Source organism: Calonectris borealis, chromosome 1, assembly GCF_964195595.1.
Source record: "Calonectris borealis chromosome 1, bCalBor7.hap1.2, whole genome shotgun sequence".
In the NCBI taxonomy this organism is placed as follows: Eukaryota; Metazoa; Chordata; class Aves; order Procellariiformes; family Procellariidae; genus Calonectris; species Calonectris borealis.
This window is the reverse complement of record NC_134312.1, coordinates 177,191,479-177,212,855: the sequence shown is the minus strand read 5'-3', so window position 1 is coordinate 177,212,855 and position 21,377 is coordinate 177,191,479. Positions and strand designations below refer to the sequence as shown.

The window sequence follows — 21,377 nt, the reverse complement described above, 5'->3', positions numbered from 1 at the left end:
TAAAGTCCATCAGTCCACCACTGACACAGTGTTTATAGCCTTTATTTCCTATCATACTGGATAAATGAAAACACATAATGCTTTGATTAAAAATAAATAACAACTTGATTGTTTGATAAATAAAGGTGTTCTTTTTCAAAATCAGTGCATACAAACCTGAATTTTTTCACTAACCTGTATAACTTTCAGGGTTTCTCTACCTGTTGCTCTGCCTTTTCTGTGTTGTTTTGTTGTTTTTTTTTTTTTCTTTTTCTTTTTCCCAGTATTATTTTGGTAAATAATAAAAATAATCAGTTATTGTTACTGTTTAGAGTGCTATGATAGCTTTAAAGTACTGAGGTTTCCATTACAAATTACATATCTGAAAAATGTGGTGTTTTTTTAAAACATTTTTTTTCCTTACCTAAACCATGCCTATGTGTTGACATTGGTGGTAACACAGTCCAAGCCTTGGTCTTTGGATTGTAACATTCAACAGTGTTTAATGTCTTTAAACCATCCCGGCCTCCAATGACAAACAGCTTGTCATCGATGACAGCAACACCAAACTGAAGCCTCCTGCCATTCATCACTCCAGCCTGGATCCATATATTTGTTCTGAGATCATACTTTTCAATAGTTGTAGCACCTGATGAGACATAATAATAGGATAATGTATACAAAATGTATACAAAATTGGAATTGGCTCTTTTTTTTTTTTTAGTGTAAAACTTTAATATTATTTTCTGATTACTTCCAACATCTTGACAAATATTTTCTGTTTCTTTAGATAAAGTAGTCCCTGGAATATATATGTGTGTGTGTATATATATACATATATATATATAAAAATATAACTTTTTTCCCTCCCACAAAAAAGTGAAAAAAAACCCCAACCCTAAATGGTCCCTATAGAATCAAAGTATTGCAAGTCTGAATTACCGCATGCTCTAACTTTATGATCTTTTTTTACAGTTCAGTGGCATAACTATTTAAGATAATTAATCTTGTTACACTTGATTCCAATCTTCCATAAAGCGTAAAAAAAGCCTGTGAAATTACATGATATTTTAATTAAAGATTATAGCTTGTATTTTAATTTGGATTCGTATTTTCTTTCTTATTTTAGGTACCCATGTGTAGTTTTTTTCAGACACACTTCTGCTGGAAGTACAGAATGTTGTACTTACAATCTCAAACAAAATATTTAAAGAATGTTTCCACAGTCAAAACCATTTCCTTCTGAATATAGTAATTTGATTTACTTTCACAGATTAACTCAAAAGCTATAAAAAGCATTATGTATAAAATAACTTACCAGTTGATCATGAAAAAATTATTAAGAAGCCTCTGCTATTAAAAGTAACTTGTATGCAATATACAAAAATGAAATACAAAATGAAGAGTTTATTAACAAAAACAGAGTGTATTGGGTTTGCGTGGCAAAGTTTTGGTTGCAGGTGGGCTACAGGGGTGGATTCTGTGAGAAGCTGCCAGAAGCTTCCCCTATGTCCGATAGAGTCAATGCCAGCCGGCTCCAAAATGGACCTGCTGCTGGCCAAGGCTGAGCCCATCAGGGACGGTGGTAGCGCCTCTGTGACAACATATTTAAGAAGCCGGGGGAAAAAACCTGTGCAACTGCAGCCAGAGAGAGGAGTGAGAATATGTGAGAGAGACAACTCTGCAGACACCAAGGTCAGTGAAGAAGGAGAGGGAGGAGATGCTCCAGGCGCCAGAGCAGAGATTCCCCTACAGCTTGTGGTGAAGACCATGGTGAGGCAGGCTGTCCCTCTGCAGCCGGGGTTAATGGTGGAGCAGATATCCACCTGCAGCCTGTGGAGGACCCCACGCCGGAGCAGGTGGATGGCCGAAGGAGGCTGTGACCCAGTGGGAAGCCTGCGCTGGAGCCGGCTCCTTGCCAGGACCTGTGGACCCGTTGAGAGAGGAGCCCATGCTGGAGCAGGTTTTCTGGCAGGACTTGTGACCCCGTGGAAAGGACCCACACTGGAGCAGTTCATGAAGAACTGCAGCCGTGGGAAGAATTCACACTGGAGAAGTTCATGGAGGACTGTCTCCCATGGGAGGGACACCATGCTGGAGCAGGGGAAGAGCGTGAGGAGGAAGGAGCGGCAGAGACAACGTGTGATGAACTGACCACAACCTCCATTCCTCATCCCCCTGCGCTGCTGCGGGGGGAAGAGGTGGAGAAAATCAGGATTAAAGTCAAGCCCAGGAAGAAGGGAGGGGTGGGGGGAAGGTGTTTTAAGATTTATTTTTTATTTCTCATTATTCTACTATGATTTAATTAAAAATAAATTAATTTCCCTGAGTTGGGTCTGTTTTGCCTGTGACGGTAATTGTTGAGTGATCTCTCCCTGTCCTTAGCTCAACCCATGAGCCTTTCATTATATTTTCTTTCCCCTGTCCAGCTGAGGAGGGGAAGTGATAGAGCGGCTTGGTGGGCACCTAGTGTCCAGCCAGGGTCAACCCACCACACAGAGTGATAAAGGAAGCATAATTAACTTAACGAGATTCCAGAAAGTGAAAGAGTAATACATCCCATTGATTGTAATATGAGTGTGGAAAAGGTTAATTTAAAGCAAAAGCAAAAATATTTGAATGACAGATGAGTTTAAGCTAATCCTTAAGACAGATACTTGATAATTCATCTGAAATGTAACCAATGTTTTAATTTTACATACACATAAAAGGGCTTCGTTTCTAAAGTTTAAATATCCCTACAGAAAGAATCAACATAATTATTAAGCTTTACCAACTATTTGGATTATAATAAAAGGTTAGAATTCCATGGGAAATAATTCTTTAGGATTCATTCATTCTTTGGAATAGAAGGGCAATGAACCAAGTGGAAACAAACATCATGAAAGCAGTACTTTTGTTAATTGAACTAAAAAAGATATAATTTAAATTCAATTTGTATCTAAGTGTAGCAGAGCAGCAATAATGTACAATTCAACTGGATATATTAAATCCCCTGATAGTTTTATGAAGCTATAAGATATATGAAGCAATTTTTGCTTTCGATTGAGAGAGACATATTTATTTATCTTTTTGCCCCTAATTTAAAATTGAGAACTGTGTAAATGCATTAATCTTTAGGTTAGAAAGAGCAAAAATACAGATTATTTGATACAGTTTTTTGGTAGTGCTTCAGGGCATATTATAATGATGCATATTAATAAAATTATGTTATAATGTTTGAAATTTTTTATATGTGGAATCTATTAATGTTAAAAGCTAGAACTGTAGAATACGAGTTCTATAATGCTGTCTACTCCTATGGTAAAGAGTTTAAAGAGTTCAGTTTAAAAGCTTTGTCATTCTAATTTCAGAAAAGCTTACTAACATAACAAATACAGTCTTTGAATTATGCTCAGCTATATATTTTCTAACATTGGTTGTCTCAGTTTGCCACAATGTTTTATTAAATTACATATTAAGCATCTAATCCAGCAGTTCCTGGAGTGCCTGAATTCTGTTTATCCAGTAAGGTGCCTTGCTAATATATAATAATGGTGATGATGATGATGATTATGAAAATAATAACGATAATAATAACGATCATAATAATAACAATAATAACAATAATAATAATAATTAATAATAATAATAATACAAAGTGGAATAAGTACTGGTCCTATAAAGTGGTCTTTAGTATTGGGAACATGAACATAATACATTCCAGATTGCAATGCAGACAATAACAGAAGACCTCTCAAGTTACCATAGTCCTTGGATGAAATCAGCTCATGGATGAAGAAGAGATGATTGAATGAGCTAAAATATTATAGATATCTTGTCAATGGGCAGAAAAACATATTTTTAGTCTTTTTTGGCTGAATTCTACTTCATGAACCCCAGTCAGTTCAGTTCCCAGGACTGGAATGCCCATAGACTCTCCATGGATGCTAAGATTGCATGAAGAAGAATGTGGAAGTGATGTCTTTTTAAAACTATTTGATGACAGTCTTTCTACAGGAAGAGCTCTAGGCCTAGAATTTCTTATCAGAAATCATTAGTCACTATAGGCTTTTTTAATAGATGCCATCACCGCATTCAGGTCAGCTGCATCATTTCGTACCAGTCTTGCATTCTCCGGACTTTTTCCAAAAAACACTGAGCCATGTTAAAAATCTCATTCCTTGACTTTAGTGACTCTCAGCATAGATGATCAGCCTGCCACTTGTAAAGTGAGTAAAACTTCCCAGAACATCTCAACCAATCCACCAGCTCCAGCTGTACACAACAAAATCTAAAAAGAAAACAGCTGTGTAAAAACCATCTACAGTCTCTCCCCTGTTCCTGCAGTAAATAGTGAAGCAGCTGTGACCTCTGTTTATAGCCCCAATCACAAAATGAAGTAACATCTCGTATTCTGTTAACGCATCAGTCCTGTCATGGAGCAGTCTTAATATACAGCTGGATATGGGCCTGTCTAAACAACCAACCAACCAAACGAATAAATAAATTTTTAAAAATTATGCCATGTCCTCACCATGAAGACGGTCAAGCAAATTGAATAGTTCGTCCATAGGGGTTGGTCAGTCTTCATCCTTGAAGGTTTTCAAGACCCAAGTGGATATGGTCTGATCTCATAGCTGACCCTGCTTTGAGGAGGTTGGACTAGAGACCTCCTGAGGTCCCTTCCAAACTGAATTATCCTGTGACTTTGTGATTGCATGATCTGGGATGGAGACTGTAGCCATCAGTTTCTTTTCTTAGGCACGATTAACTTTCAGTAAGAGAAAGCCTCATATATGATACAGTTTTATTTAAGATTGAGAAATGAAATACTGTGTAAATAAAAGACCATTGCAATTCTCTTAATGTTCCACTATGTCATATATTTCTTTGAATTTCTTATTTATTTATTATTTACATAAACAACTATCTGAAAAATATACATAGTCATGAACTAAAACCGTAACAATTCCTTGACAACTTTCACTCTCAACAGAACTACATGAAGTCCTCTGTTTAACTTGAAGCGAGCAAAATTTACCTCACACATCAGACATTAGTACTGTTTTGAATGTGCTTTCTCAAATTCAATAGGTTATAAGAACACAAACAAAATAGTTTTAATGAACATTAAGCCATTCCTAATTCAAGTCATGGGATTACATTTGGTTTAACAACACACAGATCATTGTTTCTGATTAGGTACTTGTCATGGGGAAAAAAAAAAAAAACAAAAAACTGTAATTAAAGAAAAAAAAAACCTGTCTTGCCCTAGTCCTGTTCTGTTCTAAACTGTTTGGACTGCAATGGCTCTTCAGAAGTAATATTTAAACTGGAAAAATCTTCCAAAAAAAGATGGTGGAACCACTGAGAGTTATCATCAACAGAGATTTTAGGATATCTGTAATTGGAGATTATTGAGAACAAACATATTTCAATCATACTAAACTTAATCCTACAACATGGGGGATCTGAATACATGAATTTAAATTCCTCTTACAGCTCTACAGCCCATGATTCCTTGAATTTACCCTATATGGAAGCAATGAGAATTATACTAAGGTTGTTTGCATTTTAAGCCTACTTTTTTTTATAACGTTTAGACTGTTCTTCATTCCCATACAAACGGAGAAGTACTGGGACAGCTTAGATTAAAAAAGAGAGCAACCTTCCACCTTTCCTAGGAAGAAAACTGGGTGATTATTTCTAACAAAGCAATAGATATTTTTCTTTAGCTCAATTGATTTGATCTTGAAAGTAAAAGGATTTTCTGCCTCGGAGAGGAGAAGAGGCAAAATCCTGATTAAATCCAACAGGATTTTACTAAACAAATCAGTTTAGCTACTTAAGTGTCAGGTCCTCTGGGTATATAAAATCAATAACATATTGGAATATTGATTTTTCATTCATCATATATTTTATGGTTTGCATATACTTCAGAAAGAAAGTACTATTACATTGCCAAATGTTAACATCACAAAAAAGTTAAGAACTAATTTACTTGCTCTGAAAAAGAATAAAAGCAGAAGCTGTAAAGTATCACTCTGAGAACTTATAGATCTTGTCTGCTAAGTGAATGACAATAGGACAGTCAGGATAACAGGCATGATCTGTCTATGAAAATCTTACTTTAAAGACTTTCTGTTAAATATTGTAGTCTTTATATTAATTTTATTCATATTAAATATTTAAAGATGCTAATATAGATAAATAAATAATGCATAGCTTCTTTCAAAAAAATGCACAGATTCAACACAATACTTAAATCATCTTTTCTAGCTATAGCGCTTTGTTTAGATATATTCTCTTCTTTATTTTTTCTTTCCTGAAACCTATTGATTGTATCTTCTTCTGCATCATTGTTGATGGGCATGTCATTAATCTCATTACCAACAAAGGCATTGCTTTGTCTTGATGTCAACAGCTTTGAGCTAGTTTTGCTGAACACTCTTGTCACTGAGTGAAGACTATTTTGAAAATAGTTTTTTGAATATTGTCCATTTTCCTAATTTTTAAGTATCTTAATTCAGATGGGCAGCAATGTCATTCTCAGTTTCTCTCACAGCCTTTTCTGCTGATTCTATAATGACCTCAAGCACTTGTCTTACGGTAAGTCTACTGGAGCTAAATAATTCATAAACATCAAGCTTTTTGGTAAATATTTTGCAATCCTGTTTTGACATGTACTTAAACAACTGATTACGTTTTATGACTTCAGGTAGCAGCTCTGCCATTGCCAGAAGCCTAAGTGAATCAAATCCCTTTCTTGGTCTGCTGGGCCCTAAAGATCCTCATGTACTTTGGGGAGTCAGGAGTTGTGAGACTGCTCTTCTTGAACCTGAATATTAGACCTCCAGTAATCAAGTAGTAATAGAAAAGCAATAGGAGAAGGAAGGGGAGGAGCTAAATGGTCTTTGCTGTGGGAAAGACAATCTGCCAATGTCCCATTGCTGTCTGTTTCTGTTCTGACACAAACGCCAAACGAAGTGAGCCTGCTTGTTACTCTGAGTAGCCTACTGAGAAATGGAACAGGCATTTGATAGCAAGAGCCAAGTTTGAATGAGAACTATCTCACACAATAATGTTCCCTACACATCTAAAAGTGGACTGGGCTATATGTACCCAAGAGTCAACTGGGTTAGTGTACTGATGGGAGTGTTTCCATTGAATTGGTCTAGATTATTTTGAGTACTTAATTTATAAGAAATTTGCCAATATTTGCACTCCAAAGGGCTTTATGTTTGAAGAGTAATGAAAAGACTGTTTTAGCAGGATCAAGAAATTTGGAGAGTTGTGAGAAATTTTGGTGAAACAGTCTCCACTTGCTGCTGTTTCCCTGGTTCCTGTCTAGTACTTGTCCTATATGACAAAACTGCCAATTGATGATACCTTGCCTCCAGATCAAAGATGAAGATTAGCCAAAATTTCTGCAAAACTCTATTCATTCCATATCCTCTCTTGTTGTTGGCTGTTCCTTGACTTTAGCATATGGAGGACTAGGCTCCCTATAATAGAGAAGCCTCTCCAGAGTTTATTTTACTTTGGGGAGTGTGATTATCTTTTGGAAACAAAGCTTGCAGAAGAGGATGAGACTGGTGAGGTGTTACAAATTACAGGGACTGGGAATTTGACAAGTAAGCAGTGCTTGATTAGCAAAAAGCCAGATGAACTCTAGTGGGAGTGGAAGAGTATGTTGGCAAGCATTTTTTGACGTCACAATTCACAGCACTCTTGCAGTCTTTTTGATCCTGAACTCTATTTTGTATCTTTTTCTGCATGTCAGTCTCAGCAGTTTGGACCTGACACCACATGGTCCCCTGGGGGATGGGAAATAAGGGGCATGATTTGTGGAGAGATAGTTGGAGATTTATGCAGAGATCATTGTCATATTTTCAAAGTATACAGAGAAACATATTCACTGCATTTTGATTCCTGTCACAGGCATGCATGACTGCAGAGGATACCTTAAGATGCAAAAAGGCTCCAGGGGGTCACTGCCAGATTCACCTCCTAAGTAGGTTACATGTTAGGCTGCTTCAGTGAGAAAAGCTGTGGGGTTTGCTGTAGTGCACCGTGACAGTCAGAGTTTTTCCAGAGGATTGTACTTCAGAGACCTCTTAAAAATCCTATTACAGAGGTTTTCATTGCTGCAGAAGGCCACGTTTGGCTTTAGAATAGGTTATTTCTCATCTTCACCTTGTTCTCATACTATTTGGCCTCTTTGTTAACATTGACTTTGGCCAAATGCCAGACAGCAGCATTCATTTTCTGCATAAGCCTGAACTCTGTCCTGCAAATCTTCTTTCTGATGCTGATTAACCAGACTGTGTCTTTGGTCATATCCATATTGATATATCTCTCACCTCTCTTCATGGTCCAGTCCCCTACTTGGAGAAGAATTAGATAAGCACCAGGATTCTTCCTTATCCACAACTTTTTCCACAAACCTTTCTTTCTAAAGGAAAGAAATCTAGGTTACAGACTGGAGTAAAGCCATGAGACTGTCCAGCTAAGCCTTTAATACCAGTTCCATTGGACTATAGCCACAGCATCCACCAGCTGCTGTAAAGACAGCCCTTTTGTGCCCAGCAAGCCCCTGCAGTAGTCCTGTCATACTGCCAGGAAAAGAATTCAAAGAAATGAGAGCTGCTTTGTGAATTGCAGTGTGCACTCCACTGTAGTAGGACACTGGACATTTGTCAGTGTAGAGCCTGAGAGCAAGAAAGTGACGGTGAGGTGAAATGCAACATCAAAATAGAGGTATACCGTCTCAATCCATCAGTTAGCATCACTGGCTAGCATCACTACATTTTCTTATCAGGTGTAGACATGCAGGCAGGTGAGAATTTGAACTTGAATGTGAGCATGAGTTCAAGTTAATATTCTCTATATATACATATTTATATATAATGCATACAATTTATATAGAGATACATGCTTATATTTTTAAACATACATGTCAATTTTTCAACTGTAAATAGAACAGGGAAAGTAGAAGAGAGTATTTGTCTATCTTTAAGTCTCTATTTCAGAGATAAATAAATTAAATTATATAATAACAGGAAGTATAAGAGTTCCTAAAAGAGAATGTCATAAGAACAATCCCTGATTGTGATTTTTTTCTTCCAAAATTGATAGTAGGTGTTGATGTCTAGTCCCTGAGATACTGGAGTGACTAGAGCTATCAAAACAAGATGAATAGACAGAAAAGGAGTGACTCATCAATCCAATTGACTGTCAAATTGCAGAACACTGCAACAAAAGCTCACTGCACAAAGCTTTAGGAAAGTATACCAGTCATAAATACGTCCTTAAACATATAATAAAATGCCAAGTCATAGTCTTTGTCATCATGGATGAAAGTAGAACTTGTTTTCCTAAAAAACTTTGGATAATAATAAACTCATAGATGTTTATAAAAGGCTAGTTTTTCACTTAAAAGAGTAGTGGGGCAGTAACCACACATTGCAAGTGTACTTCAGACAAATATGAAATATGGCAGGTATTGCATCATTTTACCGTGAGGGACATTTTTCCAGATATATTCTCAACAAAGGACACTCACTGACTTTAGGCAGTCAGTGGTATTATAAGTATTATGGGATTATGCAGGTCAAAGTGATTATGATGGACGTTTATCTTTACAGAAACTAATCAGTAAGTAATTAATAGTAAATGATGAGTCACATTAACCTTTGTACGTACTTAAATTTTTCATTGATGTTCCATCTCTCTACTTGTCAGTAGCAAGTTGATGTAATTTTAGTCCTTAGTTCATCTTTAAATATGTTGCTTTTTTCTTGTTTGTTTTTAGCAGAAATCATGTCCTTTTCTAGGTTATCATATCAACTACCACACTTGTTCTCTACAAACTGATAAAATATTTACATGACTGGAAAAAGAAGACATAAGCAAGTCCCTTAGAAACTAGTATGATATCAGAAAGCAAACAGGAAACTGGAAACATTACTGAAACAGAGAGACCATAAATGGTCTAACTTGTCTACAGGTCATAAAGGGTCTATAATTGTTCAACCAAATTTACAACTTTTTTTTCTCTGTAGGCTTTTCAAAGTAACATACATATATATATATATATATATGTATGATCTCATAGGAGTCTTTTCATAGTATAGCTAAATAACTTAGGCAAACATAACAGTGATAGTTCTGTTGGAGGCCTCATGGTGTTAGATTAAGCCTCTGTTCCACAGGTTCCAGAAGTTATGATTTTCTCAGATGCCATAGAAAACTGTCAGAAGTATAGGGAAAAAAATGAGCAGAAAAGGAGAGAAACAGAAATGAATAAATTCAACATTACATGTAAGAGAAAAGAGAGATTCTAAACTGTGTTGAAGCTTCAGGAAACTAAAATGATCAATGAAGAGCTTATTGTTGAATTTACTGTAATGTTGACGTGATTTTATTGTGTTAATAACAATGTGGCAGTGCACTTAGAACTGTGAATAGTCATAAATTTATTACTTTGATTTAAGTAAATAAAAACAAATAAATGCAGGATTTAAACAGGCTGTAGATTTTAGGGCCAGAAAAATCTACATTATTAATCATGTTTACTGTGGTAGTAGTAAAGAACTACTCAGAAATACGTCCCATTGTGCTAGGCACTTGAAAAATCAATGTAAAAATCAACTATATATATTACAGACTGAAAACCAGACATAGGCAGAAGTAGTAAGGCATACAAAAATAAATAATGTGATAGCAGCAAATATTGGTTCATTCTACAGCCATATGTTTATTCGTTAGATTTAACTAAGTAGAGGTAAATTAATTGTGAAAAAATGAAAGGAAAAGGATAAAACCAGATAGTAAGGTGAAGGTGAGATTGTGGGAAGAAGATGATGGTGGAAACACAAACATTTTTGCAGAGCAGGAATGAAGACACAGAGAGATAGGTAGAAGATGAATTTAAACAATAAAAGTAGAGTGGTGATATTCCACTACAGCCACAGTGCTATAATATTCTCTGAACAGACACAGTTTCTTCCTTTGTTCAATTTCCTGGCTGTGTTTGATAACTAGGATGGATTCAGTTCATCCTATCAGGAGTGGGGAGGGATACAGCTTCAAACATGAAAATATAGGTATCTGCAATTTGAGGTATTTGTATAAGCTCCCAGGGCAGTCCTGGTCAGTGCTGCCAATGGATTCTGTACAGCTATCCTGTCCAGCAAATGTTGGTCTTGACTAGACCAACTGTACTATCTCCATCTGTGGTGGGTTGACCTTGGCTGGATGCCAGGTGCCCACCAAGCCGCTCTATCACTCTCCTCCTTAGCAGGACACCAGGGGCAGGGGGAGAAAATAAGATGGAAAAAACTCGTGGGTCAAGTTAAAGACAGTTTAATAAAAGCAAAAGCACAGGCCATGAATGGAAGCAAAGGAAAACAAAAGATTTATTCTCTACTTCCCATCAGAAGGCAATGCACAGCCACTTCCTGGGAAGTGGGGCTTCAGTACGCGTAGCAGTTGCTCTGGAAGACAAACGTCGTAGTAACGAATGACACCCCTCCTTCTCCTTTCTCTTACCTTTTATTGCTGAGCAGACGTACGGTATGGAATATCCCTTTGGTCAGCTTGGGCCAGCTGTCCTGACTATGTCCCCTCCCAAGATCTTGCCCACACCCAGCCTACTGGTGAGGGGGGAATGTTGGAGAGACAGCCGTGATGCTGTGCGAGCACTGCTCAGCAGTAGCCAAAACATCGGTGTGTTATCAACGCCTTTCTAGCTACCAATACAAAGCACTGCACTATGAGGGCTGCCATGGGGAAAATTAACTCCATCTCAGCCAGATCCAATACGCCATCTGTATTGACTACAGTGAGCACTAAGTGTATAATTTAGGTGTAGACATGTATAGTGTAAACACTAAAATTTAGGTGAACCATATTCTAGTTCTAGTGTCAGTTGTTAGTACCTTTCTATATTAGAGAGAAAGGGGAAAGACTATACAGGTTTTGGTAATGCAGGCTATGGCAGTTCAAGACAAGGGAATGGACCCCAGGCAAGTTTTCTATTGCATTTGTTTTCTATGAAAATTTAGATACAACACTGACATTTTAAAATAACTTTAAATAATAGATTCTTTGAAAACAAAAGTTTTAGGAGGCAAGAACTATTTTCAGTCTTTATCTTTCGTGCATAACTTGGTTCACATACATAACATATTTCAGTAACTGTAGTCCAAATGCTTTTGTTTTTTCAGAATTCTGATTCATTTTAGTTAATGTGAAGAATCAGATTAAATGTCACCAAGTACAAATTATTAGATAACATTTTTATGCAGTACCACTGCTGTATGCTCCCTAAAGTAACTAACTTAACCTTTTCTTGCAGTACTCATAACTCATTATAATTTTATTATTAGCACTTCTTGAAGATTTTCATTTTCTTGTTTGAAACAGATACAGTGACAATAAAATGTTTCTTTGTCAAGCTCCTTAACTGCCTGCTATTTTACCCTGTTCCCTCTTCCTGTGCTACTATAGTTGAACACTTCCTTTGAAAAATTAATAAGATATAAAGACGTATCTTCAAAATACACAATTTTTAAGCAGGGAGAGTTATCCAGTTTAGAGAAATGAAATGTTCCAGACTATATTTTGTATCTATTGGTTGTAGTATCCTCTCCAGATTCATTCACCAAGGTACCCAGGGACCAAGGGTCTGTTCATTCCCAGTACCTCACAGAGCGTTTGGAAGGTGTATTATAAAGAACTTGAAGATAAACTTTGTGTCCTGAAAAGCTGTTATTCCTGAAAGTTTAACCCTGCCCTCTGAATGGTGACTAAAATAACTCCTAAATTTTAAAGCAAGTATACAATTTGCAAAGTGTGAGTCATAATATATTTTAAAACTTATTTGTTAATATTTCACAATTCTTCTACTTTCAACGTATTACCACCCTTCCTAGAGATGGTTCTACTCGTGCTATAAAGTAAATATGGCCTTGAATTTAACATTGTTTTAAAAATTACTTAAAATTATCCCTAATTAAAATTATCACAGCCTGCACATAGAGATTTTTCATAAATTACTGACCCACAGCTGCATATTTTATAAATTATGCAAATCCCTGTGGTTTGATTAATTACTGGCCCCAAAACTATATAACCGTACGTGGTACATGGCTATCTCACCTCTCTTCCCATCTGTTTCTTTACATGCTCTGCCCTACGTATTTTCCCTCTTACAGCAGCCTTTGCAATTGCCCCAGACACTTGGGGGGGAGGGAGAGAAAAAGGAACTTTTCAGACAATTATTTCTCCCCTGAAATTCTCTATCTACACTGTCTAAAATAACCACAACCTCACACTACTCATACATTACTTGTAATTTTTCGGAACAGTTTAGAGGGGAAAATAGAAGTCAGAGGAGAGAAACATACAAAAAAAAGGAGCTAAAGATGTAATTGAGGGACAAAAGATGTGGGATAACATATAGGAGATTAAGAGATTAAGAGGGTTTGAGAGGAAAGATTGTACGGAGTCCATGAAGAGAACACATTTTAATGTAAAGTCTAAAACTGACATCATTTAAAGAGTTAATAGGGAATTTTATGTTGACATAAAGACAGAATGTTGCAGGGAATAGAATAAGACAAAAATAGCAGTGTTCTTACCATTATCCTAACATGTCTTTCTCTTGTCTGCTCCCGACCTGGAGAGGTTTGAATCCCACCTTGTGTGTGAAGAGTTGACCTTACAGGACCTGTTCTAGAAATGTCACTTTTATATATTTTATTTATATTTACTTTATTTATTTATTTACTTATTTATTCATTTATTGTTTCACAGAGGAATTTAAGATCTTCTGGAACAGGGAGAAACAACAATTTGAGGAGAATGTTTATCATACTGTTCCCATATGAACACTTTTTACAATCAATCTTTTCTGCAGAAGAGCTGTGTATTTTATTTTCAGTTTTAGTAGAGTGAGAAGGAGAAGGTGAGGGATAGGAACCATGAGCAAAGTCCAAAAGTTGCGGAGTGCATATGACTTAAGACACTTCTGACTTCTGCATTTCCCTTTTGACTAGCTCTAGACAGCACCTTGATACATGCACTTATGTTCACAATTCCCATTCACTGAGCCTACTCTCCTTGTGTCCTGTAAATTGAAGCAACGCACTTCACACAGGAATTCTAGGAAGCAGCCTCTTATTGATAGGGTATATTCACACTTAACATTTTGGTATCTAAATTCAATATGGGGATTTTGTTTCTCCTCTCTGTGCTTTAATTTCCCTCTAAATAAAAAGAGATAATAATATTTTCATACACAAAAGGATAACATGTTAAAGACTGAGGTACTTGTAAGCATTGCGATAGGCAATGTATTATTACCTTTTACAACACAAACGACTTGTTTAAAGTGTGCTTGACCTGTACTTAAGTCCTGGATTTTGGGCTGGTAAGACTATTGCATTGCCCTTCTGTCTACATCCAATCAGTTTTCAGCTAGGAGCTGAGAGTAATCAAATTAATGGGATGCATCTATACTGCCAAACAGCATGGCCCGCAGCTTACTCCCTGGTCCTGAATGCTTATATTTCATACATATTTGTTCCTTACTAGATTCTAGTGGGAGTAGTAATAAGAAAATGGAAGAAACACCTGAGTGCAGCATTCACTTCAGGGTCCACTCCTTGGTGGCAGACTGGATGAGAATGCAGCATGTTTGATTCCTTCCATCCTGCAGTAACTTTGCAAAGCATTTTAGTAGTCTTTCCAAGCTCAAGCACCTCTACACAATTTTAAACATCCAAAACCTGATATAAAAACACCATTCCAATTGTCTATGACACAGGTTTCACATTATTTCATTAACTCTGAACGACTGCATACATAACCACTAATTACACTGCAGGGCCACAAGGCTACCTTTGTGGTGTGGTGTGCATCCTTGAGCTGTGAGTAACTTTGTGTCACCAGATCTGGAGGGACTATGCCATATCCCCTGGACAGATAGCAGAAAGAGGGAAGGAACCCTCTCCCCATTCACATTCACCATTTCTAAGGGAAGATCAGTACCTAGAGTCAAACAACTTATTTTAAACCGCCATGGCATTGCAGAGTGGAGGAACAGTCACTCAGGGAGATGCTAGTTCCAGTGACAAGCAAAAGTTAACAGCATCACATCCCAGCTAAGATCAGAAAGTCTTCTCTCTGCCATTACTAGTAGATGGCAGTCAGCAGAGCCAACTCCTACCTGAAGCAACTTCCAAACTGTGCAAACTCAAAGAAATGAGCAATGTTGGTTAATACTGCCTACCCCGGTCTATGTCTTACCAATGTTAGAAATCTGTAGACAACTACTTTTTTCTAATCCCCATGGACAAACCAACGTAATTATTATTAAATGTTTCAGAAAACCAGAAAATCCAATTTCCCAGGAATAGGAGGATGGAAGGAAGCAATTGGGAAGATACTATGGTATATTTTCCTATGGAAATGAGAGATACAGGTTTAATGTGAAGATATGAATAAACTAAATGCAGCAAAAAATCATTATTTGTTTTTGGCAGCAGTGTATGTGCTGATTATGCAGAGATAGACATATTTTCCTATAAAACAAAACAGATGGAATACCACAGTATAAGTAAAACACACAGGGGCCCAAGTTAAAATACTGCTAACTATATAAAAATTATGTGAATTTCCATTAAAAATGTATTTGATTATAGTTTATTTCACTTGTGTATCACTCTGGTGGTTTTTTAGTTATCTAAAAGTAAAAAGGAAAAACATGACTTATTAGACTGTCTTTAAGATATTGGATATGAAACTGCAATGATAAATTAAAAGCAAATACATAGAATATTGAGGATCTTATAATAAACATCCTATGCACTCAGGCAATTCCTCTATACATACACATGTGTACAAACCCCTATTTTTCAGATGGACAGATCTCTAAAAAAGCCTGAGTTATTTCAGTGAGTAATACTGAAGACAGAGTATGTGAAAAAGATATTGACAGGTGAAACAGAATGCATTTAATAGTTATATGCATGATAAATAGCAGTGTGTGGTAAATTTAAAACCTATACCATGACCGTGTGCTGGTTTTGGCTGGTTTGGCAGCACAAATGATTTCAGATAAGAAGTTAAGGATTTCTCTTGATATTCTGGTTACATTTCAACTTTTTTGTTTTTTTTTTTTTAAACTTAAATTCTTCTTATAGTCCAGCTGGGTATTGGATGAGATTAGCTCTGTGTATTGTGCATACTTTCATGGGCATTATAAGCCCTAATTAATCAAGGTTTATGAAGTAATGAGAGATCTACAGAGAAAGAAAACTTTAGAAATTAAAGTACTCTAGATGTTTTGAATAGTTTGCTATGAATGTCCAACTGCTGCTGACAACTCCTATGTGCACGCAGCAGGGGTGTATGTGATTCTTGTATCCAAGGTTTCTGATGAAACAATAAAGTACTAGATCTCACAATCTTACCTTCATCTACAAATCAGTACACCATTGCACAATACAAATTTATATTTTTTGTTTTAGTTATAATTTGTAAGCTTGTGAAATTGTGAAATTGTTTTGATGAAACATTTTCAAGTGATCTTTAAGTTATCTTTCTATTACACTTACTCTTTTTCTGCAGTTAAGCATATTACATTTCCTTGCTCATGTTTTGTAAATCAAGAATTTTGTATAAAGCTGATTGCCATTCTCAATGATTGAAGACTAATCATATAGCAAGGTCATTGCATGAAAAAGAATAAATGTATTGCAAGATTGTTTGTAATTCAATGTTTTAAGTCAAATGCAGCAATATCTAGAGCCTGTCTTCCAAAGTTGTTAGCAAGTATTTTGAACAACCTGATGTAGGCTACATGAGTCAGATAAACTTCATGAAGAATGTCTGAGACTATGAGAGCAATATATTCATTTCAATAATGCAGGGATTTTGGCATAAACAAAGTGAAAATTGCTTCAGAAGCAGACACAAATGCCTAAACATTCCCCCTCCCCAAAAACCCCACTTTTGCATTCAGTGTAGACATTTCCATAGTAAAGGTGCTTTTCTTTCCTCATAGCTAGAATGATTCACTATTTAAACCCATGAAGAAGGGTAGGAATTCTACATTTATCATCACTTTTTTTTCCCCATAAGATTTTCTGCTATTCTGATTTTGCTATTACTAAAGCTGTTGCTGACGTGTACTCTGACCATTTTGTTCAAGAGTTAGAGATGCTGCTATGAGTAGGTACAAAATGATGACCTTGATCTAGTGATCTGCAACATTACGTTTTGAACTGAAAAGATGGTTACTCAAGAGGAACGAATGTGACCTAAATAGGTTTACTGATGCAAATATCAAGGAGAATCTCTTGGTAAAGAAAGAGCTATACAGAAAACAGGGTAGCAGTTCACTACTTTTCTCTTTAGTTAGACTGTAAAAAATTCCTTTAAGCATTCAAAAAATATATAATTTGTATATAATAATTCTTACATTTTTGAAGTGAAAAAAAATATTAAAATATCATAAGAATTTGCCATAAAGTGACATGAACAAATATCAGAAAACCTTGGGGAATATTCAATTATTCAATATGATCAGAATTCTCTAAAAATACAAGTTTTTCCACTAATGTTTATATTTTAAAGAGTATCAGAAATGACAGCTTTTAGACAGTTATTTTAGGTAATGCCTTTAGTGTTGGGTGTTTTGTTTTATAATATAGTGTTATGTTTTATAACATAAAACATTCATGTTTTATTTTATGTTTTTATCTTGTCTATAACTTACAAAAGTCCCTTTTATTAATGATTTATATCATGCAGTATGCTAGTCTACCTTTGTTCATCAACAAAACACATGCCTTTTCTTTAAAAGCAGTTCTGTTCCCACTGGAACTTGTGCAAATAAGGTGTTAACAATAAAAGAAAAAGTACTACATGTGGACAGCAGCAAATGCTGGGGCAACTGCATCTCTTGCAGGAGAGGTGTGCACCCAGAGGAGACCCCACTGCTGGGGAGGTGGTGATGGTGCCTGCACAAACTGTGAGAGAGGGGTTGCATGTATCTGTGTGTGTGTATGTGTATGCGCACATGTGTGCACGTGTGTGTCTGTGACTAGAACTTTTGGGGATTTGCTTAAGAAGACCATTCAGGAATTTGGAGAAGTTAATTCATATTTTTTAAGTATCTAGCATTGCAGTTTATCTACTGCATGATTGATATTGATCCTAAACACACAGTTCATCTGATTGCCAGTTAATTATGTATCATAAGTAAATCAATAAGCTGCTTTGATCATCATTTGGTTTAAACTATGTGAACTGAGCAGTTTGGCGCTGCAACCAGCACCAATTTCCCATTACCCTCAGCCTTCTTTTATTATTTATCATTATAGCTATATAGATGTTCATCCGCACTGCTTAGCTATTGGCTCGATTCCTGGGAGATTCTGCTTTGCTTCAATTACTTCCCTCTAAGGTAAACCTCTTGTAAAGGATGCTATCCCTAACTTGCATGGATAGGAGCCACCTAATGCTTAATATTCATTGGGCTCTATATGGTGCCTTCTGTAGTCCAAAGAGATAAATTTGTTTGTTGATTTGTTTTTCCAGTTCACAGTGTTAAAAATAAGGTGAGAGCTGTACTGAAGCCTACTTGCATGTTCTTATGCCTGAAACTATGGCCTTTTTGAGCATTTCCTGGAATTTGGCATCAAGATTTATGAGGTGGCTGAGAGCTGGAGGACTGCACAAGGCAGGAGGTGCCAAGCTTTTTGAAATCTAATCCGCACTGGCTATTGAGGGTGGTTCCAGCAGTGAACTGACTCCTGAACACCATCCAGGATTTGTGCTGGAAGAAACTATTTGGTTTACTCCAAAGCCAATCCCAATAGTAACAACCATGAATGAAACTTGAGTGATCAGGGAACAAAAATTGGTTAGTGTATGGAAAAAGTTAAGGTTTCTGACAATATAGAGCTTCTCTAAATTACCAGGCTGCCATGCATGTGTCTTCTCTAGATCATATACAAGGTTGTCCTTCTTTCTGTGTACTTTAATCAGTGATAAAATATCTCACTGGAATTGTCAGAAAATAAAGTCAGTAAGCAGCAGGGAAGTCATGAGGGAGGACACAGGGGTGTTCTTGGGAGAATAATCCCCTAAATATTCCCACAAAAGCAGCAGCCTCTTGGGCTCTCTGCTTGACCCCATAGGTTGTAGCAACAGGTGTGAATAACAGTAACAGACTGGCAAGGTGAGGAGCTTGTGGGATGATGAAATCTATCTTCTGTGTGATAACTTTGGCTCTTGCCTTATATTTGAAGCCATGCAGGCTTCAGAATAGATTGCTTCAGGTTCCTTTTATTTCAAACCGTAACTGAAATAGCAATTTCAGAAGTTAACTACACTGAAAACATGCCAGAAATTAAGTGATCCAAAATAAGTACGGAAAAACTACCAGATGGTGTTACAATCTGGATTTTTTTCTATTCAGAAATGCACATGTAAATCAAAGTACTGTAATTGCAAATTAGCTTATGAGGCTGAATATTCTGGAACACATTGAAATTCACAGGAGTGAAAAGAAGCAAATAATAATGTTAATACTTACAAGAACTGGATGAGAAGATAATGTTAGTGTGATTTATACATTTAATTATATCATCAGTCATTAGCCAGTGTATTTCATATTCCTCTGGTGAAGTAGTTAACCAACTCCACCTTTACTTTACAATTATGCTATCATGTTACAGAATCACAAAATCACAGAATGGTTGAGGTTGGAAGGGACCTCTGGAGGTCATCTGGTCCAACCCCCTGCTCAAGCAGGACCACCTACAGCCAGTTGCCCAGGATCTTGTCTAGACAGTTTTTTAATATCTTCAAGGATGGAGACTCCATAACCTCTCTGAGCAACCTGTGCTAGTGCTCAGTCACCCTCAGAGTAAAAAAGTGTTTCTTGATGTTCAGAGGGAAAACCCTGTGTTTCAGTTTGTGCCCGTTGCCTCTGGTCCTGGCACACCAAGAAGAACCTGTCTCTGTCCTCGTTGCACCCTCCCTTCAGGTATTTGTATACATTGATAAGATCCCCGAGCCTTCTCTTCTCTGGGCTGAACAATCACACCTCTCTCAGCCCTTCTTCATAGGAGAGATACTCCTGTCCCTTCACTAACTTTGTGGCCCTTCATTGGAGTCTCTAACAGCAACTTATCTCTCTTGTACTGGGAAGCCCAGAACTGGGCACAGCACTCCAGGTGTGGCCTCACCACTGCTGAGCAGAGAGGAAGGATCACCTCCCTTGACCTGCTGGCAATACTTTGCCTAATGCAGCCCAGGACTCCGTTAGCCTTCTTTGTGGCAAGGGCACACTGCTGGCTCCTGTTCAACTTGGTGTCCACCAGGACCCCAGGTCCTTTTCTGCGACACTGCTTTCCAGATGGGTGGCCGCCAGCATGTACTGCTGCCTGGGGTTGTTCCTCCCCAGATGCAGGAGTTTGCACTTCCCCATGTTGAACTTCATGAGGTTACTTAATATTATTTAATTAATTATGATTTCTCTCTCCAGAATGTTGTGTTGCCAGCTAAATATAACATATATATATTTCTTAGGAATTGAAGCAGTTTGTTTCAGTTTCAGTCTATTATTGTGTGAATGAAACTAAAAATCATACTCCTTTTGCAGTTTATCAAATGTATATCCAATGATGAACTCGTGGAATATGACTGAAAATATAAATTTCTGCAATGGATAAACTAAGGCTCCTAGAATCAGTTGCCTTGTTTTCTGTTTTAAAAAGTAGTGGATTTTTTTTTTTTTTAAAAACAGCTAACTTCTGTCTGTTCCATTTAAGGAATCTAAAATGAAAAATAAGTTTTGATGCACATTTTCAATACAGACACTGAAAAACTCAGTTGTTCATTCTGCATAGCCTGCCTGACTCTTACTTTGGTATTCTAATTTTCTCAAAAAAACCCACTGTGATGACAACTCATTATTATGCTAGGCTGATGACTCTGATGAGAGATACTTTTTTGTTGTTGTTCCTATTTATATATTTGTCGTGGTTTAACCTGGCAGGCAGCCAAATACCACGCAGCCGCTCACTCACTCCCCCCGCCCCCCCAGTGGGACGGGGAGAGAATCGGAAGGGTAGGAGTGAGAAAAACTCATGGGTTGAGATAAAGACAGTTTAATAGAACAGAAAAGGGAGAATAATGATAATAAATAATGATAGAATATACAAAATGAGTGATGCACAATGCAATTGCTCACCACCCGCGCTGACCGATAACCAAGTAGCGATCGGCACTTCCTGGATCACGCCTACCCTTCATATACTGAGCATGACGTCACATGGTATGGAATACCCCATTGGCCAGCTGGGCTGGCTGTCCTGATGTTCCCTCCCATCTTG

At 37.0% G+C, this 21,377-nt stretch overlaps 1 protein-coding gene across 2 annotated transcripts in view; it reads right to left on the bottom strand.

Moving 5' to 3' along the window:
* Positions 1-21,377, bottom strand: part of KLHL1 (kelch like family member 1) — a 266,732-nt gene that overhangs the window by 47,604 nt on the left and 197,751 nt on the right. For both annotated transcript variants that reach the window (XM_075139137.1, XM_075139138.1), the window contains one exon: positions 404-628. In XM_075139137.1, the coding sequence (XP_074995238.1) occupies positions 404-628 (225 nt within the window). The remainder of the gene's footprint in view (positions 1-403; positions 629-21,377) is intronic.